We start from the raw sequence: 25,653 nt of genomic DNA on the forward strand, positions 1-25,653 counted from the left end.
AGGAAAATATGATGATGCTAAATATAACTTTGTTTCCTTTTACTCTTAAACTCACCATTTCAGATTCTCTGTAGTGCCATGTGGAATCATTAAGATTCAATTTCACACCCTAGTCTGGGAAAGAAAGTGCTTGAAATGACATTAGTTACTGAGTAGCAGTATTCCAGAATGATAATGGAGCAAAGCTGTGCATCCGCTGAAATCTGTGCTTGAAACAAAAGGAGCCCTGTGTAGGAGTGAATGGACATTAAGTGAGGACTGTGCAGAAGGAGCATTATTTTATGAACTGATTTTCTCACATTGGTATCAGTACCCTGACAATATTTAAGTCTATTTTCCATATACTTCTTACTCTATTAACTTGAATATTCATTTGTGCTTGTCAAGTGGCTAATGCATGTTACTGAAAAATAGAGTTCCTGGTTAGGCTGTCCTTGGAGAAAGAAAAAATGTTACCTTGCTTTATCATCAGAGTCATTTTGTCCTGCAACTGTTGAATAGTTGACTGTTGATGAATAGTTGACTGAGTTGAAAGGAAACAAAGGAAGATTATTCACTTTAAATTGTCACTCTATGTTTGTAATTAATTGCAGCTTTTGTGGGTTTGGGATTTTTTTGTTGTTGTTGTTGTTAGAGTTCCTTTATTCACCAGCTTTATTATTTTACCTGCCTCCTGCTTTGCCTCTTTTACTCAGTTAATTCTATATTAAACAAATCTTTAGGAGCAAAAGAATAGTGAAATCAATTAAAAATGGTAAATCCCTCCTGATTGTTTCCACCCCCCTCAAAAAAATATCTTGTAGTAAAAGCTATATATGTATAGTTATGAATTTAAGATCTTCATCTGATATAATACTGAAAAATAAGTAACACCTTAGCCATGAGAAGAATTAACTGTTTTGTGGGTATTTTTGTCATATAGGTTGGCATCACTCTCTTCACTGTTTCCCACAGGAAGTCACTCTGGAAACATCATGATGTATGTTATCTTTGTTTTATTAAGAATACTTGTGGGTTTTGTTGACTGTATGAAATTGACTTGCTGATTCGAGGTGTTATCATTTTGCGTCCTAATAGGTCATGTTCTGTTTGGGTTTTTATAAGGTTTTACTTTTCATAATCCTGTTTTATTCTTTGAAATATTATTATACTTTTAGTTAAGAAAGAATGCTATCCAAAAGTTTTATATGTAGCTATAAAATATGAGAGGCTTCCTAGATGCTTAAGTCTTCTTTCTTAGACTCAAAAAAATCCTTGAACTAGAATTTAGCAACTAGTAAGCAGCATGGGTTTTTTTGCTTATGTTATATCTAATCCATTTATGCTTTAAAAAAGGTCTCTAAATTGCAGACTTTCTTATTGCAAACTAAGATTTTTACTGTTCTTTTTATGCAGAGAGACTGTCTGTACATGTGCATAAAAATATTGAGTTAATACACAGTGACAAATCTGTGCCCTAAGTATACTGACACAAAGAGAACAGTGTTAAGTCTAGATGTGGCTGTTAGCAGACTGATGTATGATATAAAAAAATATAGTTTAACAGTTTTACAGAGGCAGGTGAATTTAATGATGTGTGAGGTGAGACCAGCTTACCCTCTGAGTTTAAGATTTTGCTAAAACTTTTTAAATGTTTTTAAAATATTTTTTAAAATACTTCAAAATATAATTTATTTAGGTCTTTATAGAACTGGTAATTTTTAGGTGGTTAATAACATATTTTGGGTTTTTTTTCAGTTCTACTTGCACATGGATGGCCGAGGAAACTATGAGTTCAAGAAAATAACTGAAGACACAGTTGAATTTGGATCTTAAAGTCATGAACTGAATTGCTAGAGATTGATTACAGAAAATGTGTAGAATGTCAGACAATGTAACATAAAATTACTCAGCTTGTTAAGCATTTACTATTATGTAGGATATTGCTAATTGTGTATATGTTGGTTTAATTATTGATACGTACTAAGAATGTCCTTATTCTTGTGGTTTAAAAACCTGCCTAAATTAAATTGGGCTTAAATTAGTGTAACCTGATTCATCCTGGGATGCAAACCATTTGAAATCGGCTGATTTGACTTTTGTAGACCTTCTTTCCCTTCAGTGAAAAGCCCTGTTAAAATTAGGGTTACTACCTCTCTTGTTCCTGCACAGCAGTCTTGGATTTTTGCTCTGTTCTATGCGTGTTTCAGAGAGAGCTCTCATGGTGCAGGACATTGTCCCATCTTCAGATCTGTGCCCTGGCAAATGAAAGAGCCTTTTCCTTGTCCAAACCTTGTGATGTAGCCAATGTGCCCTTGCTGAAAAAGGATATACTGAAACTAAAAGACAAAACTAATTCCTTCTGGTGTTAAAAAAAAAAACAAAAATGATTGTTCTTTGCTGGGTTTTGGATTAATCTTTAAGATCTGTCTGTCCATGCAGTTCTCTCTGTGACTCAGCTCCCGTTCTCCCAATTTAGCAAAAGCTTCATCCTCCAGTTCAACTGTCCTTGTTCTATCAGAAAAATATTGTGGTAATGAAGAGTTGAGAGGAGGTTGAGGGAGGAAAGGACCAACCCACGAGAAAAAATGGGAGGGAAGGAAAAGTGATGATCCTTGTATCAAACAAGCTTGTGAATGTTTTTACCTCTAAAGAAATGAATGACTCCCACAAGAAGAAACAGAGAAAAGAATGTGGGTCCAGTCATTCCTCAAATCGGTAGAGGTTATAATGGGCCCAAAAATGACTCTGTGGAATACCAGACAGTTGGCCTGTGTTCAGTCCTGCAATACAGCAGTCACTTTTTCCAACTTCCTCCTTTTTTCTCTCTTCAAAAAAATCTGATGATCTTCTAGTTTTAGCTGCCTTTCAGGTCTGAATTTGAAAGTAGTGATAATGGTACTCTCTCTTTGGTCTTCTAGGCTGTGAAGCCTGAAACAATGCTTTCATTCTTCATGTTTATTCTCTTATTGTCATGATGTTTCTTGATTTCTGATACAAATTATTTACCAGTGATTCTCTGTGTTTTGTAAGAATCTCCAGTCCTTGCTGGTTTTCTTGTTCCAGCTTCCAAATCCCTTCAAAGGAACCAAACTCTTACAATAGTTTACTGAAATTGTTTTTTCCATACAAATGATTACTGTTGTCATTTGACTTTGACAAGCATAAACGCAGCAAGGTGTTTTTTCTGATCAGGGAATAGGAAGGTGTAATTCAAACTGAGTTGCTGTTTAGGCTTTAAAACAAAAAAAAAATTACAATACCTGTTGTACAGTGAAGGTCTAGTAGTTTTTTTAGTGTTCCATGTAAGATATAATATAGGAATGCACTACATGAAGGCATGCATAAAATATGCAGTACATCTGTACTTTGTGCATCTTTTATCGAGGGTTTAGATTTTAAAACACTTTTTATAAAATGAATATGTACTTGGATACACTGCCGTTTGTTAATTTTTACCCAGTTTAATTAGTAATTTTCATTCATGTTGAAATTGCTACCTGTTAATATTTTTTCCTTTTATCATAGTTCTTGCCCCCTACCTGTCAGTATTCTTCCAAAGTACTCAAATGCAGACAGCTATCCTGGTACAAGAATCTATGACCACAGTAGAATCAGAGTCTAATGAATCAATGAAGATCATAAAAGCTTCTCTCTGAAGTATAGCATATTCAAGAGAATAAGGTACCAGAAAAATTTTTGTGCTTGTTTTACAGGAAGGCAGATAGGTGCCTGATTTCACTAATCTCTTGTTTCTGTTCACTCAGATTCTCACATCAGCCATAAAGTAGCAGGTAGCAGCATGGTGTGTGTGAGGTTATAGTCCTTTTCATGGAAATAGGGATGCCACATAGGTTGTTGTGTGGGAAGGTTTTTTTGGTTTGGGTTTTGGTTTTTTTTTTTTGTTGTTTTTTTTTTTTTTGTGGAAATTCTCAGCATAAATACAACTTCTCTTGCAAAGGGATGTTTTAGTAACCTTTTAGAGAGACAAAGTAAAAGTTAATCTCTAAACTGAGAAAGTTGCTATGATCTTTGTGATTAGGGCAGTCTTTTGCAGTGGAGTAGTGAACTTGGAATACTTTAATGTGTTTTTAATGCTAACAAGCAAAATCATACACACACACTTACATTGACCCCAGCAGCCAATCCCAGTTGTACTTTACCATTTTACTGGTTGTAACAGAATTTTGTGTAATCTTGTATTTATTTTTAAAACTAACAACAAGCAAACAAAAAATCCATCTCCAAAACCAAGGAGGAATAGGTTTGCCTTTAGGTGCCATGAAGTTTGTTGAAACTGAGGATGCTGGTATCTCCTTAGGGCCAGGACTTGGTGTTTCCAAATATACTGGAAGGAAAGAAAAGTATTCTTTTGTGCTTGATTGTAAGGGAGGCTTATGAAGAAAATATTAAAAAGAATGATATTTTAGAATTTTATTCTTAAAGGCCTTATCTTAAAATGTATGAGATAGACTTGATCTAATGAGAGATTGTAAAAAAATCTAATGAAAATGATCAAAGTCTCAGTTCTGTTGCAGAATTGCACTGTGATTTTAGTTATGTTTCTTTAATAGCACAAGATGGAAGTTCATGAAATGGAATTCTGAACTATCTTAATAGACAACATACTGATGAATACTTTCAGTCTCAAATTGTTGGTGCTTTGAAGATGGTACTGGAAATAGTCAGATGGCTGCTTCTCAACGGTGGGAAACATTCCTGTGTGTAAATACTGTAAAGTGTTTTGGAGGGGGAATGGCGCTATGTAAATGTAAGACATTAAGTGCCTCTGAAATAATAATAATAAAAAATCTAAAGATAAAATATGTCTAGGCTTTTCATGCTTCTTAATGATGTGATTAGGAATCCTGTAACAATACAGTGAATGCACATGCAAACAAAGGCCAAGTTGCTCAATGAGCTGATTGTCTTGTGTTCAGCTTTGAAAATCTGCAGTGCCCTGGAAATCTGCCCTGGAATTAGCCCAGGTGATGCCATCTGGTTTAGGCTTAACCAAGTACATGAGCTCAGTTCTTGAAGACATGTACTTAGAGCAATGGGATTATAGAGGCATTAATCTGCTTGCTCTAAGTCTACCCTGAGATTGACTCAGTTGGCTGTTGTGTGGTGCTAATAACCATTAACCATTAACAAACCATTGACCTAAGAGCTGGACTCGATGATCCTCGTGCGTCCCTTCCAGCTCAGAATGTCCTGTGATCCTGGCCTCTCTCTCCTTTGTCTCCTGGCCACTTGTTTTCCCTTTGTTGATTTTAGAAGGGACTGAATAAGATAAACACAATATCAGTATGTGATTCTTTTGAGTGGCTCCTTAATCTTTGTATTTTGAGGGTAATAATTAAATCTTTTTTCACTTTTATTGTATTTGTAATTTTTAATTGTTTCCCTTTGTTGTGGTAGACACACCATCTATCAGGGTACTTGAAACACAGCAGTGTAAAAGTGCAGCCGAGGTATGCTGGAATTAATTTATTTTTAAGTGATCAGTGTTTTCTAATGCTAACTAGTATGGATTTTTCCTTCTCTTAATTGAGATTAGTTGTACAACAAGTGTATTGTAAAACATTCTTAAAAGGTAGAGTAGGAGTTCCCTTTAAAGGAAAATGTCTCAACCAAGAATGCAGTCTTGCAAATCAAAGTGTTGTTCAGTTAGGTTGATGAGTTAGGAGGAAAGGAAGGCATTTCTGTGTTGTGGAGGGGGTGTTTAATGCATAAGTTTATGTTTAGATACATTAAGTCAAGGTAGAAGTTAAAAATACATTAATAAAATTTAGATTTGACTGTCATTGATCATTACCATGGATGTTTTTACGGATATCTCATGGTACTATCTGAAATCCCTGCAAAAAATAGTGGGGTGAAAAGGTTGCCTAGGTTTTATAGAGAAAATAAATCACAACTTTTATCTGTCAAGAAAATCAACAGTGTGCAAGTTCAAATTTCTGCTTCAAAGCTGCTGTTCAAAGCAGCTATTCCTATGTATAATCTATTTGCTTCTTTATAAGGTGTACATAGCCAGATGGCTTGTGCCAGTCCCTTTCCTGAGCATGGAAAGAGGTTTCTTGGTTTCACTAATCAGGGATGTGCAGCTGTGTCAGGAAGAGGTGGAGTAGTTGGTTTTCCCTTCACATGTTGTGGTTCAAGGCTCTTGCCAGAGTCTGGACACAGTCAGGTTTTTATTACCATGCCTGAAACCTCACTGGGAAGTTTAGAGTGGCTGTGCACATTGCAGGTTCCTATGTTTCTTTATATATTCTGATGAAACCTATCCTGTCATGTGCACTCAAAGAGAGGGTGAGACACGTTTTTTCAACCCAAACAGTTCTATCATTCATTTTAAAACAGAAATATAGCCAAGTTGGATTATTATGAAAGCAGCTTGTCTTCCACGTTAAAAACCTTAGAAAAAATGTTATCTTCAAAGCCTTCTTTGAACTTCTGCATCATTTTATTTTCTTCTATTCAAAAGCAGGGTCAGGTGACAAGCAGTCTGGAACTTCACAGACAGAAGCTGTTTTAAGGGAGTAATTTGGAAAATACAGTAAATTCAGGGATTAAAGAGGAATAATATGACTAAGCAAATTCCATGGGGATTGACTTGGGCAACTGAAGACATTTTGCCAGTAATCCTGCAATGAATGCCACAATGCAAGAATAATCATCCAGTTGGCATTTTAAAATGGGAGAGAAGGGAAATTCGGGCAATCTACTTACGTGAAATGTCTTTCACAAACCAGGCTTAATCACAATCTCTTATATTGCTTAGAAACTTTCTGGTGCTCTTTTGTAAGTCTCACCCATAAATATTGAACACCTTTACTGGTGAAAGGAGCACATTTGTTGTAGTGCCCAGCCCTGTTCCCTGCTCTGCTTTCCCACCCGTTCCTCATTGTGAGAAATAACTAGCATCTACACATGATGCTGAACCAAAATAGAACAGAACTGGAAAAATGAGGTCAATTCTGTCTAGACAAAAAAAAGTGCTGAGACTGGTTTACTGGGGTAGAAATAGGGAACTCCACCCACGTGATTAAGCAAATTTTCTCCATTAAAATGACTTAAAAGTCTGGCACTAATCAAAGCTGATTTTTAAGCTTGGTTATCAAAAATTTGAGGGATGCTGCTCTGAAAGATACACTTCACCTGTACCATTGAAGAGGCATTCTGTGTAACCAAATATACCCTTAATCTCCTTATCCTGATTGGTTTAGTGCAAGTAGGTCCTGAAAAGCAGTTGACTACTTTTAATCACTGTGAATCATGACAAGTGTATGTTTATTTACTTAATTGTGGTATTTTACTGCAGGAATGTGTTGGCACAAAAGCAACAGCTAAACACAGCAACTGACGGGACAGACGTGGTAACTGAAAGATGAAGTATCTATAGAGGGGTTGATGTGTTGGGAAAAAATAATGGTTAAAAAGCAAAGCATGTGTGCCAGAGGCTTATTAAAACTTAGATGCAATATATATTGCAACAAGACTTCTCTGAAAAGCCAGGAACCATTTGCAAAAGCTTTTTGGAACATAGTAGGGAATTAAGGGCCAAGGTCAAACCTGCTCCACCCATCAATGATAGCTAGATTAAGAAAACAAACCTTTCAATTTTTTTCAGTTATGAAAATAGTTGCATTTGCAATAGTTCTATGCAGAGAGTTTTAGAAAGGCTACTTGAGGTTAGATGTGCACATTCTCTTCATGCATAGAGTGTTACCTCTGTAACTGCCCCTCGGGCCCTGGGGTGCCTCATGCAGGTGGCATGGAAGGTACTGGAGTAGGGATGTGTGTGACAGCTATAGCTCCTGCATGCACCATGTATTTTATTGTCTCTGAATTTGTTCTGTAGGCACCTGCTTGAGAGACAGGTACAGAGGAACAGCCTCTCAGCTGGGACCTGTTTTGACTTCTTGTGCCTACCACTGGCTGGGGAGTGGAAAGTCATGTTTTTCAAAAGGTGTGTTTGGGATTGCTTTTTCAAGACTGGCTTGGCAGAACTCAAAGCGCATACAGCCCAAAATAGCCCTGGTTTCAAACACAGCCTCCTTCCAACTTTTCCTCTCCATGCCTTTCTTTTCCTTGCCACTGGATAGCATGTTATCACAGTTCCAAACATAGCTTTACTTCAACATAATTCACCGGGCTTTACAACTCAATCTATGTGCAGCAATAGCAAAACATTTTCCAGTACTTGTAGAAGACTTCAGTTCTTTCTGTGGGGTACTTAGTGCATTCCTCAAAGAGTTAAAGGGCAGTAACAGGACTCTGTTTTCTGTTTGAAGGACAACTGAGGAAAGAAAGTCTGGTAAGAAGCTTAACAGTCAGCATGAAAATCTAATTCTGAGCTATTCCTGAGTTTCTGAGACTAAAGAAGTTTGCCAGGGGAAGGGAGTATGGTTTTGTGCAGGCTTCAACATCAGCTTGCAAACAATAGGTAAGTACTGATGTTATGTGGGGCCTTGTTTCCAGCAGTATTTGAATATTGGACAGCACAGGGCATGTTACAGCCCAAGATTCTTGGAGAAGCTGTCAGAGGGAAGCACTGAATAGAACATGGGGGGTGCTCAGGAGAAGGGAGCTGTTCCTACCCTTAATATCAGATCTTATTGAGCTGTTGAGACTCTCTCTTCCTATTCATTGTTAGAAAAGACAGGATCTAATAAATTTTTTGTGCCCTTTTCTCCCAAATTTTGGTGAAATCTAGATTCATGCTGGATCTCAGTGTGAGTCATTTAGAAACATTTGGATTGTTTAATGTGCTGATTATGCCCTTTTTTACCACTTGGTGTCACCTTTTCTAGGCACACGAAGCACAGGCGGCAGACACAGATTGCAGAACGGCAGAAGCTGTGCGTGCAGGGCTGCTGCTCTGACAGATGGCTGAGGGTGGAGGGAGGAGCAACTGTGGTGTCCACAGTCCCACTAGAGTGACCCTGCAGCACTGACACACGGGTGTGCTGGCACCAGGAATGCACACTCTAAAATAAAAAAACACAACTAACAAACCCACATTTTTCCCTGGAATAATGAGTGCTTCCTATTGGAGTAGGTTTTAAAATCTCGTTTGTCATCTTAGCTCTTCTAGTATACTAGCTATTTAAATAAGTTGTGTTATTACTGAATAGTCAATTTAAAAATTACCATCTGATCTCATTGGGAAATATTTCACTGTTGAAAGGAAGATGAGTTTTAATTGAACCTCTTTTAATTATTTTTATTTTTAATTTAACAATGTCAGTACTTTACTACTTAAATATTTCTTGAAGTAATAAGGTAGAAAACTTGAAAATAGAGGCAAAAGAAAATGCATCAGGGAGTATAAATGAGATCTGGAATTATAAAGATTCTTTAAGTTCATGTTAATAACTTCATTGCTATTTTAAACAAGACACTAAAAAATTACACTTAAATGTAATTTGGTGGAGTAAGGTACTTGGAGCAGTGCTAGTGAATGTTCTGGAAGTTACTGTCTCAATAATAGTGACCAAGGGGAGCTGTAGAAGATACAAAATAATTCTTCCATGGTCTTAATGTGTTTTTGATTGTGATTAAGGGATCAGGTCCTATATTTTGATTAAAATGAGACCCTTCCTAGCTGTCTGAAGAAATACGGCAGTGGGGTCATCTCTCGTGAAGAATAAGTAATGGGAATGAGTAGAGGATGGAGGACAGGAAAGGAAACATCAACAAAAGAGCCAGGGGAAATCAGGAGCAGAAGCATTTCAAGCTTCTTACAGGAGCCAGTCATTGAAATATGTCACTAATAGGGTGCAGATTTTGACAAGATGAGAAACAGGCACAACCTCTGCAACTGGACATCTGAGACAGAGTCTGGCTGTGAAACCCTGGAGGCAGTCAAGGTGGCTGCATGTTCATAACCAGGTACTGGCAGGTTTTATTGGAAGAAACCACCCCTGAGGGAAATCTTGCTGTGAACTTGGCTAATTCAGCTACAGTTAGAGTCTGAGAAGTTTCAGGGGAAGATGTTCTTTCTGGGTCCTTTGGGGGGATGCTGCAAGAGGCTCCGTGGGTTGAGTGAGAGCTGTGCCAGAAGAAGCAGAAGGATCTTACTGGTAGGAAGGTTTCTCATATGTTGTAAGGAAGAGATCTGCAACACATCTTTATGCCCTGAGCTTTGCTGAAAGTTCTGCTGTAGAGCACTGGAGGGCACACACCATCAAATAAGGGCAGGGCAGCTCTCTGTGGCAGTTTGTCTTTACAAGGGACTGGTTGGGTGTAGTCTGTGGGGGAGCATATGCCATGGTGACTAACACCACACCTAAGGGTTGTGGAAAGATTTTCAGCTGACCAGTTCCTGCTTCTGTCCTGTCCAGCAGGTTAGTCTTTTCCTGTCATTCTCAAACATGAATACCAGGACAAACATCAAATATAGAAAGCATGGTTAGTTGTATGTGGATAAATTCTCTGTAATTAGACGATTATTCAGTTGACCCTCGGGTTTGATAATGTATATTACAAGGTTCTGAAACGGTGGCAATCACTAGTAACCTGCAAAATAATCAGCTTCACAAAACTGAACTGAGAGGGTAATCTATCACAACTGTTTATTCTCTTCAGGCAGAAACTCTTTGTCCTGAGTTGCCACATAACTGGTGATCCAAGTTAAGCCCATAATCACGTTCTTATCATTACATGCCTCTCAGCACCAACCTTCTCACTTGGAAAGCTGAGTCTGCTAGAAATAGCTAAGCTGTTTGCTGTCATATTCATCATACACTTATGAAGTCCTCTGCAGTTGTTCATTTTAAGTAATGGCAGTGATTTTATTGTCTGTATTGCTGTTAGGGCTGACAGAAAAGTAGCAGAACAGCATCAGCCTTTATTCTCTTACATGAAGAAGAGTTTTAAAGCAGGCTTGTTACAAAGGAATGTGTAACACTGCACACTGTACAAGGGGAGAACACAAACAGTGTGTGAGAGAACTATGCAAATGTGTTTATCCATTTGAAATAACTGAATACCTGTTTCAGATGACAGGGAGAAAAGTGAAACAGGGAAATAGGGAATATCAGTAGGAACATGCTTGCTTACAGAAGAGGAGCTAGGAAACTTAGGTGCATAGGAAAAGCCTTCCCTTTCTCATATCCATTCCCTGTGTGTTTGGCTCCATCCTAAATCCATACAGTGCTGAAGTGGCCACATGTGTGGGCCTGGTCTTTCTTTCTAGCAACAACACCTTTATTGGTGTAACAACTGCCCAACCCAATACTCTGAGAAAGTCTCTGCATGAATCATTTTGCATGGGTTCAGCTTGAAGGATAGATCTTACAGAAGTTTGCAATTAGAAAGCCCGTTTCTCAGCCGTCTCCACAAACAGAAAAAAACTCTATTGGAAATAGGATCTGTGAGCCCCGTGACTGGTTACTCAGCATTGTTGGATGATAACATACTGCAGCTAGGAAACAAAAGTGCTTCAGGCTTCCAGAACTCGTGTAGTCAGGGGTCTCTCCTTTGCCATTTAAGGCACTTCTTTGCATTTCTGTGGGTGTCTCTTCTCCCCTCCTTCCCTGCCCCCATATTCAGAACAAACCAAGAATTTCTTTATTTTTACAGCATCATTCTGTGTAGTTTATGACAAGCAACTGCATGGTCTAGTTTAATAAATGCTATGCTATAATTACAGGCTTTCCTTTTCCTATTAGGTCTTCCCTTTAGTGAGTCTGGCACTGACTGAAGCTGAGGAAGCAGAACGCCTCGAGGAAGGGAAGTAATGATGACAACTTTGGAATGTTTTCAAATTGACTCCCACGAGCTCTCATGTTTTTGATTGCTGTTGTAAGATTCCTTCTCCATACAAGGCTTGTGTATCAGCAGAAAATGCATTAAGCATTTATTGCTCAACATGAAATAAACAGGGTTTTGAGGGGGAAATTCTGGTGTTTTTCTTCCCTCTGTAAAAAGAGGAATTAAAGACCCAAGAAAACCCCCCAAAAACCACACTCACACATTCCCAGGAGTCTTAGACCATACACAGATGGTAGCTATAGCACAGCAGGGATGAAAAACATAAAATACAATTCTGTGCTGATTGTTAGATTGGGATATTATTTTTGTAAGGTATTCCTTCTCATGAATACAATGGATATCTTCTTTTAAGGCATATATAAAGGGTTGAAATCCACAACCAATTAGTTCTCACTACAAGAGGATTTTTTTTCTATTCTCTTGAGTTTTTATGTATGCTGACCATCATCATTAGGAGTTCTGATCTCTGGGGCAGGCCCCGTAACGCCTTGAATGAACATCAGTACCACAAGCACAAGTACAAGCAGCACTGTGGGAATGGAAGAAGCTGTGAATGCAAACCCTAATAGCTTATGTAAATGAACAGCAGAAATGCGACTCAGGACTCTTCAAAACCTTTAGTTGGGGAACGGTGACTTCTCCTTGCAGGTGCCCTGGTAGAGTCTGATTTATACACCTGTTATTGTGGCAGCTTGCCTACACTGCTGCTCCAAAAAAAGTTTCCTAAATGTATATTTACAGTAATTTCACGATTATAAGCTGCACCATTTTGACTAAAATTTTGGTCTGAACCCAAAGTGCGGCTTATAATCAGGTGTGGTTTATATACGGACAAAGAACGAAAAGTTGCTGTTTTAGTTTGGAGGACAGGGGTCTGCTGAGAAAGGCAGGAACTTCTCTTTGAAATGGAGAATGTAAACCCCCTGCCTCCAAATTATTATAATTTTGAAATCAAGGGCCTTTCAGGCAAAAATATGGGAATTAGGAATAACAGTTCTTTTCTAGAGAAATTAAAATAGAAATACAGTATTACAAAGAAACAAACCCCAACCCCTGACAAAGTCAGAGTACAACCTGACACCCTGTCAGGCAGGGTGTTGGTAGCAGTCCCATTAAATGGTGGCTGCATCCTCCTGCAGTGACAGATGTGATTCAGTTGGAGCAGTGCTCCTGTAGAAGGTGCAGTTTCCCTCCTGAGGTCCAGTGGTGATGTGGAGAAATCCGGTTTTCCTCTGGAGTCCAGTGGAGAAAGGGGCTACCTTAGTGTCCCAAAACCTCTGTTTTTATTTTGGTAAGAAATGTTGGGCTCTTTCCCCTGGCTGGAGCAACTTCCAGTGGGATGCAGTAATTTTATCAGTCACACAGTGGGACTCAATGGGCCATTAGCAGAAAATGACTCGCTGGAGGAAGGATGGGTTGTGAAAAGATAAAGAACAATGCCCCACCTGGTTTCAGTGGATGGCCCATTAGCAGAATATCTCCCAGGGAGATAAGGATCACTGCCCCACCTGGTCTCAACAGATGGTGATAGAATAGATACCTTTTATCACACTCTGTATTGTAACTTGTGGCTTATAATCAGGTGTGGCTTATATATGGACAAAGAACAAAAAATTGCTGACACCCAGAAGTGCGGCTTATACTCAGGTGCGGCTTATAATAATGAAATTATGTAATTTAGTTCTGGAATTAATACTATACATTGTTTTGAAAAGGAAAAGAAAGCCCTATGTTTCCAGTCACCTTTATTTCATAGAAAAAGTATAAAATTACCATCATAAATACAGATAACACCAGTATAAAAATTAGATTCTCATTTATAAAATAAATACTAAAATTCAAAGCAGCAGATATCTCCAAATCCCATCACCAAGATTATTTGAATCTACACCACAGAAACCATTCATCAAGTGTTTAAATACTGCTTCCCGTTCAGTGCTAGCTGAAATGAGTTACTACTGACTCAAAGCCTGCAAAGTATTTGTTCTAACACTTACTTGGAACTATCAGACTCCCCTATCTATATAACTCTAGGTGTAGTGTAATTGGATATACTCTCCAGATAAATAGCAAGTATCTGCTTCAATAGTGTTTCTTACAAGTTGCCAGTGCAGTAGTTTCAATTTGTTTACCTTTGTCTACATCCAAAGATAAACAGACCAAGTTAATTTTATCCAAGAAGTGCAGAAATAATAGTAGCAGTTTTGTCATCTGAACTAACAGATCATTTCACCAGTTAATATCATTAAAAGCCAGATAAATACAGAGTTCGTTTCATAGAAACAGAAAAATGTTCCTTTTTGTTAGGTAAAGGACACCTATTTTTTAAAAGTAGTGTTTTTTCCCCTCACAAGTACCATAAATCTTCTGGCTCAATAAGGCCATACTAATCAAGCTAAAAGTACCTCTAGTTCAGAATCCTGTTTGACAGGACAATAGAAGGGTTTTGGGAACAGTCTAGGAGCAATCTCTCTGCAGAGACCTTGACAATTTAGAGACAGGCAATCACCAACCCTAGGAAGTTCTAAAAAGGAAAGTGCAGGATTTGGCACCTGGGATGGGGCAGCCCTGGCTGTACAGACAGACTGAGGAGTGAGGGGCTGGAGAGCAGTGCCATAGAAAGGGTCTGGGGATCCCATCCAAGGAAAGCTGGACATGAGCCAGCAGTGCCCTGGCAGCCAGGAAGGACATCCCTGTCCTGGGGGGATGAGGCACAGCTTGGCCAGGCAGGCAGAGGAGGGGATTGTCCCCTCTGCTCTGCACTGGGGCAGCCTCATCTTGAGTACCGGGCCAGTTTGGGGTGCCACGTTATAAAACTGACATTGAGCTGTCAGAGAGGGTCCAAAGGAGGGTAACAAGGATGGGGAAGGATCTGGAAGGGAAGCCATGAGGATGAGGAGTGGCTGAGGTCACTGGGTCTGTTCAGCCTGGACGAGGCTGAGAGGAGACACTATGGTCTTCCACAACCTCACCAAAGGAAGCAGAGGGCAGGTGCCAATCTCTTCACTCTTATGACCAGTGACAGGACTCTAAAAAAAGCATGAAGTTAAGTCAGGGAAGTGTTTGGTTGGGTATCAGGGAAAAGATTTTTCACCCAGAGGGTGTTTGGGCACTGTAACAGCTCCCCAGGGAAGTGGTCACAGCACCAGCCTGGCAGAGTGCAAGAAGCTGTTAGACAACACTCTCAGGCACAGGGTGTGCTTGGGGATGGTGCTGTGCTGGGCCAGGTCTTGGACTCAATGATCTTGGTGGGTCCCTTCCAACTCAGCATATTCTATATTCCATGATTGTAACAGATCACCAGAATGCTCTTCCAGCCTCTGGCCACTAATGACACAGAGCTTCCTGATATCTGGATTTTTCATTTGTACTGTCTAGTGGATTTTTTAATCCACAAAGTTTGGGCTTCAGAGAGCCTAAAAGGCTCCACCCATCTACCTAATTTAGGTTTTTTTGTTGTTGGGGTTTTTTTCTGCTTTGGTACTGCTGCTAGCGTCTGCTATACTTTTTCCTTATACACCATTAAGCAGCTCCTTTTCTCTCACAGCTCTTGCTTCCTTTGCTTTCTTGCGTTTACACAGAACCACTGGAAGGACGATGGCAAGAGTGATGACTGCAACTGCTATCACTGCTAGGATGATAAAGACTTCTGCTCCATATTCTGTAGGGAAAAAAAAATCCAGGATTCAGTTATCAGAACCTCTCGATGCCACAGTGCTACAAACTCTTAGCACTCATTCCACTGAATGAAAAAATGCTTTCTATATTTTACAGTCTCACAGAAGAGGAGTCACAACTTCAGTGTGAACTGAATACATTTTAACAGGAATTTGTTGAACTGAAGTAAAACTTCATTTCACCTGGTTCATTCTAGGTTTTAATTTAGTTTAGTTAGTGCACTAAAGTGCCATGCTAACACCATAAGAATAAGTCGAATCATTCTCTCTGCCGGTACATTATTTCTGTCCGAGTGAAAATCTATTCTAGGTTATAAGCTAGAAAACACCAAGAGCAGATTTTTCTATTTAAATTGTAACAAAATTGCAATTTATCACTTTTGTGGTAACTTTCCTGGATAAGAAAGCTAATTTGAGTTCATGTGCCATTTTAGAAGAGCTTTTCTAGAGTGCAAATATTCTTACCCAGGGAGAAGAAAGATACAGTACAGCAAAGTGGTATTATTTAATTATATTAAGTGAATTTATATTGAAGAAACTGTTATCCAAATGGCTAGTCTGAAATGGCTGGCTGATTCACCTACACTTACTAACTTATTTACCAGTAAAGAAATCTATCTGCCAACCTCTGACCTAGGAACAGGAAAGAAAGTCTTATTCTCATCATCTGCTTTTGGATAAACTAAAGGTCAGTTCGTTCTACAAGTAAATGGATATGCAGGTATCCAGCACTTCTATGTTTTAGAGCCAATCCTTCAAGCACTTACTATGACACTTGCTATTGGAAGGATCTGAGGAAAACAATTGGAAAGAAAAACAAAGCTGAAGGGTAGTGATGAAATCTGGAACCTCAGACACCAGTCATCAACTCAGACAATTTAACCAAAACAGTTGGGCAAAAGCCTAAAATGAGCTCCAACTAACTAAAGATGGTGGACTCTTACTTGAAGTGAGTTCTTCCCATGAGTTTCCACATTCCAGCTGCAAATAGCTTATTTAATAGCAGCCATCACAATTTAAAGATGTAGGTTTTTTGTTAGAATATTAAAGACTGAGCAACAAATACCACCCAATACTCACCATCTAAGTTATTCCTTCCTGCACCAGTACAGAGCACCACGCTTTCTTGGCCATTACGGTTTTCTCTGCGGGAGGGAATGATTCCCTGGACATAGAAGCAGTAGTTCTTTCCACTGTCAACACTTACTTCAAAATTATGGCTTTTTGTCGTTACATCTTTCTGCAAAGGAAAAAATATTTCAAGTGTCAGCTCTTAAGGAAGCACAGAAATTGTGTAACTATACAGAATATAACAATTATTACAGGACAAAAACTAGAGTTACACCTTACCTTTCCAGAACTTTGATCTTTCCAGTAATAGAGTTTGTATTCCAGGTCATGCTGGAAAATATCTTGAATACTTTGAAAGCTTCCATTAGGAAATATATATGGTGTAAGTGGGTCTTTGAACACGACATTCAGTTTGGAACCTTCTTGTGAATAATTCTTTATCTCTGGTTTTCCAATAACAGCTACACAAAAGATTTTTAGCGTTAAAAAACTGACATAATCTTTTATATATGACGTGCTTTTTTTCCTTCCTCCCTCCAATACCTTCCCTCCTCAAATCTAATACAAGTTTACAAAGCCAGTGAAGGCTTAGATTGTAAACAGTCTTCACCTAATAATATTAACTAAATGGTCTACTGAGTGCAGTGAGAAACAAATGGTAACTAAAATCTTACACCCTCCCCTACAACAGGGAAAGCTTTATGCCTGAATATCATCTTTACCAATATCAGCAGGGCTACTGTAAGAACCTATAGAAAAAACCTTTAAGCTCAATCTAAACCTTGTTTAAACCGACAGAAGTAATCTTGAAAAGAAATTTGTAGTACAGTAATTTCACGAATGCAAGCCGCACTGTTTTGACCAAAATTTTGCTCCCATACCGGAAATGCGGCTAATATTCAGGTGCAGCCAATATATGAATAATTTTCTGACATTTTCAACCCTGGGAGTGCAAACCAAGTCAGTGCGAACTGCAAAGTCAAGCTCCTGCCAGTAAAACCCTGCATTTACGCAGTTGTTACAAATTGGTTACTCTGTTGTGCAGCGGGTGGAGCTGCTCTGTGCAGGCAGCACAGGGGGTGGGGAAGGCGGGGCAGCTCTCTCCTGCTGGCCCCGCGGCTCGGGGGAAGGCGGGCAGCTCTCTCCTGCTGGCCCCACAGCTTGGGAAAACAGGGGCATCTCTCTCCTGCTGGCCCCGCGGCTCGGGGGAAGCAGGGGCTCTCTCCTGCTTGGCCCCGTGGCTCGGGGGGCTCCCATCCCTGCGTGCCGCCGCTGCAGGAGCAGGCAGGCTCCATCCCCGGCTCCCATCGCCGCCGCAGGTGCCGGCGGGCTCTGTGCCCCCCCTGCCGCCGTGGGGCAGCGCCGGGCCGGGGTGACCGAGCCCAGTGGCAGCGGCGGCTGGCCCCGAGCGGTCCTGCCAAGTGGCAGCGCCAAGCTGGGCCACCCAGCCCTGTTGGCAGCCCTGAGCCCTTGTGGCCCGAGCCGAGCCAGTAAACCCCGCCCTGCCGCGATTCTGTTACTATTTGGCAACTTTGTTGCACGCGGGTCTTCGCTGTGAACGACAGAGTGGCTTATATTCAGGTGCGGCTTATTTATGGACAAAAAACAAAATGTTTGCCAACACCCGGCGATGTGGCTTATACTCAGTGCGGCTTGTATTCGTGAATTTACTGTAATATTTAATTGGCAGTCCTACTTACTCTGACTATAAGGTGTGAATTTTTCAGAGACTGCAAAAGGTGGCTCTTCAAAATTATCCATCTCTGCAGGCATTACAGACAGTATGTGTGCTGTATAAGTCTCATTTACATTCCTGAGTGCATCAGTAACATCACACTCTGTTTCTGAAGTCAGTATGCATTTTCTCTTTATGTCAGATGTCTGTCTGAAAAGAGCAAGAAACAAGTGTCAACACTTTCAAATAAGACATATATAGTATATATTTAGATATGCTGAAAAACATTTTTCCCCCTCAAACTGTATAGATTTTCCTCATCTGGTAGAACCGTCTTGCAGGTACTAGGCTAAAAGGAGAAGAGAAAATCTCAAAAGCCACTGTCCTGTACAGCTGTATTTCACAATTCAAAGCAGAATCAAGTAGATCAAGTATGATTGATATTAATCAGAGAAATATGCTATAGGACATATATATGAATTAAAAAGTCAATCTTTTACATGAATTGAATAGAAAGCATAACTAGTTCTGATTTTGCATTTTTCTGCAGTTGTAGAATATATTTTTAAAATTTTAAGATGCATAAATCATTTTGAAGGTGTTACCCTTGATGTATTTGAAAACTTTTGCCTTAAGAAACATCAGTTTTTATAGGAATCTCTACTGACACTGATTGTTTAATGTGACAACAATGTCTCCATGTAGAGGTAATTTGGTTTTGCATCATATGCAAATGCCACTAAGAACCAGATAGCAGTAGCAAATTTCAACGCAGAATTTTAAAACACTGACAAAAAGCAGGATCTGTGCACTTCTCTTGATTTTTAAATGATAGAAACCAGGTCCATTTACTTGCCAAGTAGCAATGAGATTATGAAAAAAGTGTTAATTTCTCGTTTTACTTCTTCACAAGAAGGAACAAAGAATCAGATTAGATATTACTCCTTCAATTCTTTTCCCTCTTTTTGCTGGTGAATTAAGGAGAACAAAAATTGTGTGATCTCAGCGAAAGAGTTAACAAATGTTAACAAATATTAACAAATATTAACAAATAGGGTGGTTTTCCTCAAGGTAGATCAAGCATAATGTTTTAGAGTCACCTGAACTCCCTTCTCACTTCATCAGATTTCGTCACATTTCAGTTAGGGACAGTGCCACAAGAGATGCACTGAAAAAGGACAGAGGTTTGATCTTTGCAATTAAACAAATGCCTTTTGTAAATACACGTACACAAGAAAGCAAACATTTAATCCCACTTCCTCCAGGACAGCAACTTCAGTCAAAAGAGGTGCCTCTGCTGCAGAACTATACCTGATTCTATACTGAATCTTGGGCAAACAGATTTCAACTTTTTGCAAGCAAAATGTCTGGAAAGAAATTACAAATTCAAAAATTTAATAATTTTTTTTTCTGCTAAGTGTGTGCTTTTAAGTCCATTAATCTAATCACTCTCTTAAAGAACGAAAAAGCACATTAAACCATTAAATTGGTAGTGGTAATTCACCTGGTAATTGGTATTTCATCGTTAGTCATGAGAAAACACTCATTTTTATGCCACTTTTAGAGATGACATTACCACTTTTTCATTAATATGTAGGAATTTTGATGATGCGTTTTTTCCTTTAGGGCATGTTAAATAATGCTCTGTGTATTAAAATGGGAGCTAAAACCAGCACAGATTTATTACTGGATGTCATGGAAGGTTTTGTGCAGTTCTGAAGGAGGCATTAGGCACTTCACATAAGCTGCTATGTTTTATGTCCATGATATTTTACAACTTACATAAAACGTGGTATCAGAGGAAGTCTTGGCAGAGGTAGATGAACAAAGGTAATTTTTAGTATTACCCAGCCAGACAAAATTATTAATTACTGTGATTCACCAATTAGAATAAAATGCAGACTCATTTATTAGACGCCTTCCAAGACTGAAGACACAAGTCCAGACACCTTGAAAGACATAAAAAGGTGAAGTTCTGTCTAATATGTCAGATTGAGTATCAACTCTTTCAAAGTATCCTGGCTGGGTCTTTCGAGTAGCACCGAACCCCAGAACTGAAATACTGACCTAAAACTCATCTCTCCATTTCAGAAGTGGGCAAAAACAAAAGTCTAAACCTGGGTAATACCAGAAGTATTAACACTTGGAAAGGCAATTTTCCTAAATCCTAAAGTTTGGGCACTTTTCCTGTTGCATTTGCTGCTCCCTTTTCATTTTCTTCAAGTGCCATCAATGAATATATCATGGTATTATCTACTTACCCATGTATTTCTACAGTATAGAAGTAGCCTGATGGTTTCGGTTGCCACTGTAGTATGGTTTTAAAATTGATTGAAGACCAAGTTATATTGACTGCTGTTGGTATTTCTTCATAGCCTTTAAATACAGAAAAGAGTGCCATTCGTCATGTTATATATAATTCCTGTTTCCCTGCAGTTATTGTTCAGTTAAATGAACTTGGAAACGTTTTCTTGGAGAAAACGGCTCAGCCCTGCCCTTACAAAAGGGCTGCTCATCTTAATAAAGGAATGTGTCCTGGCAGAAGTGAAAAATGAGAAGAAAATTATTTTCTGTCTTGTAACTCCAAAATTGATGAGTTAATTTGGAGTTCTGTTTAATGCTTCTTTTTTGATCCAAAACCACTGCAGAAAATACAAAAGCTTGAACATGCACGAGAATGTTCAAGCGCTGAACAAATGAGGCATAGTTCAAAATCATCCCTAGTCGTATCTGCTGCAGAAAGCGTTAGTTCTTAGATTCATTCGCCTTTACATATTTTGGAAAGATAAAGTCTTTTTAAAAAACAGTGGTTACCCTACACCTACAATATCTGAGAGGGCTGAACTCGTGTCCCCCTGAAGCAGATGGGATGCCAGCCACAGCCGCTTCGGGGAAATGCCTGCGACGAAGCTGGATGGGAAAACTCCTCGCAACCCTGTAACATCTGGAAACCCCTCACCGTTTACCTTCTCTACCTCTCCGACAGACTCGGAGGGGAACAAGGGGAGGAAATCTTGCGCCTTCACTGCAGCTGCCGACCCCCGAGGCCGCCCCGCTCCCCAGCACGGCCGCGGCCAGCGAGGACCCGAACCAGCCCGGCTGAGCAGGGCGGGCTAATGTCGCTGTCCCCTTCCCGCCAGGGCTCCCTCAGGGACACCCCTCCCTGGGGCTCCGAGGGACAGGCCCCCGGCTCCGATCCCTCCCATGCCGCCCGCGGGCCGTCACTCACCGGCGGCGGTCAGGCGCCACAGCAGAGCGCTGAGCAGCAGCGCCGGCCTCGTCAGCATCCTGGGCGCCGTGAGCGAGCTGCAGGAGGGCGCTCGGAGGCTGCATATATATATATATGGAGGAGAGGCGGGACAGGCCGCACCCCGCTCCGGCAGCGCCGGGTTGAGCAAGCACAGCGGGGGAATCTTCCAGGAAAGAAGGGAGGGAGGGAGGGAGGGAGGGAGAGAGGGAGGGAGGGAGGGGCGCTGAGGGACGGACGGGTCCTGCGGGCTCCAGCCCCGCCGCCACTCCTACGAGAGGGGACACCTGGACGTGCCTGCGGTCCCTCTGCCGGTTTGCTCATCAGGCACTTGTACCACCCCTCCCTTCTCTTCTAGGAATACTGGTGAAGCTGGACACCTCTGGATAGCCGTCTTCATCCGCTGCAAACCTTTAGCGGCTGTCGAGGGACACCCCAGCTCGGAAGTGGCTGCTCTGTGGGGAAGCTGGTCATGCAGAAGAGATGTTGAGTTAAGTAACTCTGATCCCGTACATTCTGAAGGGCTGAATATGTCCGTCCTTGCCTCAACGCACAGGACATTGGACACAACTGCTCAGCGAGATCCCATCCCGTGTCCCCTCACACCGTGCGCAGTGCGCCCTGCCAGGGCTCGTTCCTCACACAGACACAAAGTAAGTTTCGGTGTTCAGAGCCCAGTACCTCACCTCTCCTACAAACCAGGGGCTGTTAGCCCTTTTCCTACAAGGTCACATTGCAAAGGTGTGCCCCTTTCAGAGGAACGGGAAATCTTTCTGACGGAAGGTTTTCCGAGTCTCGGCCGTGGCGGTGGCGGTGTCCCCGCAGGCCTGTCCCGGGCGGGGGCCGTGGCTCTGTCCGTGTAATGCTCGGGCTCCAGAGGGAACTGTGCTCGCAGGAGGGCAGGACTGCCGCACGAAGGTGGCAAACAGACCATGCAGTAGAATCTGTGTCATGATCCACGAGGACATATGCGTTTATAGTCTTAGAGACCGACTCTTCTTTCTATTTTGATGCTGACTTGGTACAATGTACGTGGAACATGTAGGTAAGAGAAGAAGACTAATATTAGGAGAAGTTGCATACTTAATTACCTTTAATTTTCATGGTTGACACATACTTGTCTGCCAGCATCGGTTCTCTCTCATAATGCAAAATAAATGCATATGGAGCAAACTACAATATACATGCAACCAGAGTCTGCATCAGAATTCATATAATTCTAAGATGCACCTAAATCCTTGATTTTTAAGTTATTGGCATACCTTCATTAAAATCCAGGCATACACCTTCTCATTTTCCTGCTTTGTTTTTGATCAAATTTAAGCACTGTCTGTATGTAATTGTATGCCAACATTACATCAGCCAAAAATATTGCCTGCTTTGAACTTGGTGTAGAATACAGATCTCATGCGTCCAGCTTTTCAAGACAGTGACCTTATAAGATCACAGTTGATTTTCAAAGGACTTTAAAAAGAGAAACAGTACTCACATGTTTAAAGAAAGAGATGCTTGTATAAAACTTTAAAATCACCTTTAGGGTTTAATTCCACTTAATTTCATGTAGTTAACTCACAAAAGATGGAAAGTGAGTCAGCGGTGGTTTCCAGTTTTTATACAGGTAATCATGGGATCCCTTTCTCCTGCCCATTCCTTCCTATTCACATCTCTTCTGTCAAGAGCTCCCACACTTGAGATAGGTGAGGAACTATCCAGACCTTGTCCAGACTAACCAGTGTGACCACTGATACCTTATTCCGGTTTCCAGCAAGGTATTTCAGTGTTCACTAACACCAGGCTCTTAGATGCTCTCCTTGCTGCAGCATGAGAGAAGGAGGACACCAGTTGGCCAGAGCTGATCATGTTGGTATGGCAAGGGCGTGATGGAAAAGGGAGAAGCACTGAGATGAGGAGCTGCTGCTGCCACCTCTGCTCTTCTTTCTTTTCTTTGGCCAAGAGCAGATTTGACTATAGAATGAGAACTGCGCAGCACTGCCTGGCTCCAGCCATCAACCACCATGGGAGATGAGAGGAGAGGAACCTCACACAGCCTGGCATAGGCTGAAGCCTCTGAAGTCTGCTCAGCAGCCAGTGACTTAATGGTGACATTCTGGTCACATTTCCAGCCCACTTTATGGTGTTTGAACAGCTCATTTAACAAAGAAAAATTGTGCCTTATTTCAAACATATGTTGCTTCATGCAGGCGAGCCTTCTGCTGACGTGGAGCTCTGGCAATTTGTCTAGAAACTTAGTGTTTGGCTCTCAGAGTGGAATGCCAAACTGTAGGCATTGTCTCTGTACATGCCTCTAACCCATTTAGTCATTATGTGCTCATTTTACAATCAGCTGAGAAAAATTCATTCCTAAGGTGAAGTACATATTTTCCTAGTGTAGGCATCTAAAGCAAGTCAAATGAATCTATTTCAATGTAGAAATAAATGGAGCATTTTTATTGATGGAGATGAAGATCTTACTGTGACTTTTTAGAATATGTGGGAGACACTGAAGAGCACAAGCCTGGCTGCACAATTTACTTTAGATTACCTCCTCCACTCTGTGGCATCATTCTGATGAGCTGGCTGGAATCATGGTTGCTCCTCATTTGGACAGTTTGCCAGAATGCCAGCAGATTATATAGATTTTCTTTCCTTGATATGTATGCTATGGAACCAACTGATCATGGGAAAAGTGAGGAGAAAAGAAAAACTAATTCTGTGAAACTCCATTTTTTTTTTAAGAGATGCATGTATTTTTTTTTTACATATGACCTACCAAATCTCTAAACAACTGGTTTGCTTAGAGAGACCTACAAATAATTCTTTGCTTAGCAAAGCAATTGCCACATCATGTTTTCTGTACCATCATATATAACTATTGAAGTGGAATGCCTCAGGTGTCATCAGTGACAGATTGGTTTCTTTACGCTGATGGTTTTGCAAGACTGTGAGTAAAATTTTGTAATAGTAATTAATGTTTTGAAATTTTGTAGTGCTAAAAAACGTTCATCACTCTGTGCTAACATCAAAGTCAGCAATATCATCATATCCCATAGTGTAAAATTTACTTGTGTTAGCAGGATGTGAAATCACTGTGAACTTTTTCCACAATTGCTCCTGATATTTATCTTAAATTTAGATCTTTGTTTAATTTTTCTTAATGACCCATATGATTGGGTAAATAATGTAATTGTACAATTAATTATATTTCATTAGAAACCCCAGAAGTTTAGGTAACAACCTGTGACTTGTTACCTGCTTTCATAAATATCCTAGCATTTCTCTTGCAGAGCTACTTTATCAAATACTGTGTTAGAAATGCATACACAAACTCACAAATACCTCTAAAAAATAGTATTTGTAATCAATAGGACTTGTATTATGTTGTAAAATTAGTTACTATGTTCCCCTTTTGATGCAGGATGAGAACTTAATTAGTATAGTTTCCCTTCAGTGAGCAAAGTCTTTAAACCAGTGTAATGGAGTGAAGAATCAACTTCTATACCTAAAAAGTGTGTTTTTCCCTGAAATCTCCCTACCACTGAAAGTCCCAGTATCGTGGATTCCTTGTGAATCCCTGATTTTCCTATTATCTCAACTATTATAAACCATTCTGTGATTCTAAAGCTACCTTGTGATTTTATAAAATCACATGTAGCTTAACAGAAAATCGTAAAATTTCACTGGGATAAAACTAGTTAAGAATTTAAATCCAGTTCTGAAATTAATGGATCTTCCTTTCACTTGTTGAAAAAAAGTAATGAATAAACAAAATTTATAGAAAAATTGAAATCAGTAAAGAGATTTCTTACAGGAGAATCACAGGTACAGTATGAATTTCTTGTTGATAGTAGAAATCCTGAAGTGATTATTTGTATTTTTTTCTGATATTCTGCTTTCAGAATTTGTGTTGTTACCACATTGGTCTTAACCACTTCTTATTTATCATATGGATAGGTTAAAAAGAGACACCAGCACAGGAACAAATCTCGTGGGAGTTTTTGGGTGTGGATGGGCTCTGGGATCCTGTCTGGAATTGATGCTTGCTTGGGAGGCAGGACAGGCATCCCAAAGAGGGAGGCTTTGAGCCTTTTCCTCTCTGAAAATTTGTGTCAACGTTGCTTTGGTGTTACGTCCAATTTCTTGTCTCTCACTCACAGAATGATGCATTTATTATCCTTTTCAAAATCTTGTTTTGCAGCACTATTTAATGAAAAATAATTTGA

General features: G+C 40.1%; 3 protein-coding genes across 7 annotated transcripts in view; 2 read left to right on the forward strand and 1 right to left on the reverse strand.

Annotated features, from left to right (window-relative positions):
- Positions 1–4,805, forward strand: part of ABCD3 (ATP binding cassette subfamily D member 3) — a 28,231-nt gene extending 23,426 nt beyond the window's left edge. For both annotated transcript variants that reach the window (XM_033067732.1, XM_033067733.2), the window contains exons 22-23: positions 923–979; positions 1,738–4,805. In XM_033067732.1, the coding sequence (XP_032923623.1) occupies positions 923–979; positions 1,738–1,815 (135 nt within the window). In that variant the 3' untranslated portion in view covers positions 1,816–4,805. The remainder of the gene's footprint in view (positions 1–922; positions 980–1,737) is intronic.
- An 8,686-nt stretch (positions 4,806–13,491) lies between these two features.
- Positions 13,492–21,522, reverse strand: F3 (coagulation factor III, tissue factor). Its single transcript, XM_033066907.1, has 6 exons — positions 21,416–21,522; positions 20,448–20,562; positions 18,212–18,396; positions 16,791–16,972; positions 16,521–16,680; positions 13,492–15,424 (listed from the first exon to the last, which is right to left on the reverse strand). Exons 1-6 carry the CDS (start codon positions 21,471–21,473, stop codon positions 15,276–15,278), a joined length of 849 nt encoding a protein of 282 aa, XP_032922798.1. The 5' UTR covers positions 21,474–21,522; the 3' UTR covers positions 13,492–15,275.
- A 119-nt stretch (positions 21,523–21,641) lies between these two features.
- Positions 21,642–25,653, forward strand: part of SLC44A3 (solute carrier family 44 member 3) — a 94,198-nt gene continuing 90,186 nt past the window's right edge. Inside the window, exon 1 of one of the 4 annotated variants that reach the window (XM_033066902.1) lies at positions 21,642–22,086. In XM_033066902.1, the coding sequence (XP_032922793.1) occupies positions 21,964–22,086 (123 nt within the window). In that variant the 5' untranslated portion in view covers positions 21,642–21,963. Of the gene's footprint in view, positions 22,479–25,653 lie in introns of all 4 variants that reach the window. The other 3 variants (XM_033066901.1, XM_033066906.1, XM_033066904.1) reach the window with 3 other exon arrangements.

This window comes from Catharus ustulatus, chromosome 9, assembly GCF_009819885.2.
Source record: "Catharus ustulatus isolate bCatUst1 chromosome 9, bCatUst1.pri.v2, whole genome shotgun sequence".
Lineage (NCBI taxonomy): Eukaryota > Metazoa > Chordata > Aves > Passeriformes > Turdidae > Catharus > Catharus ustulatus.

Excerpts from the sequence above, each read along its gene's own strand:
- F3 (XM_033066907.1), bottom strand. The coding sequence starts at position 21,473 with ATGCTGACGAGGCCGGCGCTGCTGCTCAGCGCTCTGCTGTGGCGCCTG. Across the intron at positions 18,397-20,447 it reads TATACTGTAGAAATACATGG|ACAGACATCTGACATAAAGA; the intron begins GTAAGTAGATAA and ends TGCTCTTTTCAG. Across the intron at positions 16,973-18,211 it reads ATTCACACCTTATAGTCAGA|CTGTTATTGGAAAACCAGAG; the intron begins GTAAGTAGGACT and ends TCTTTTGTGTAG.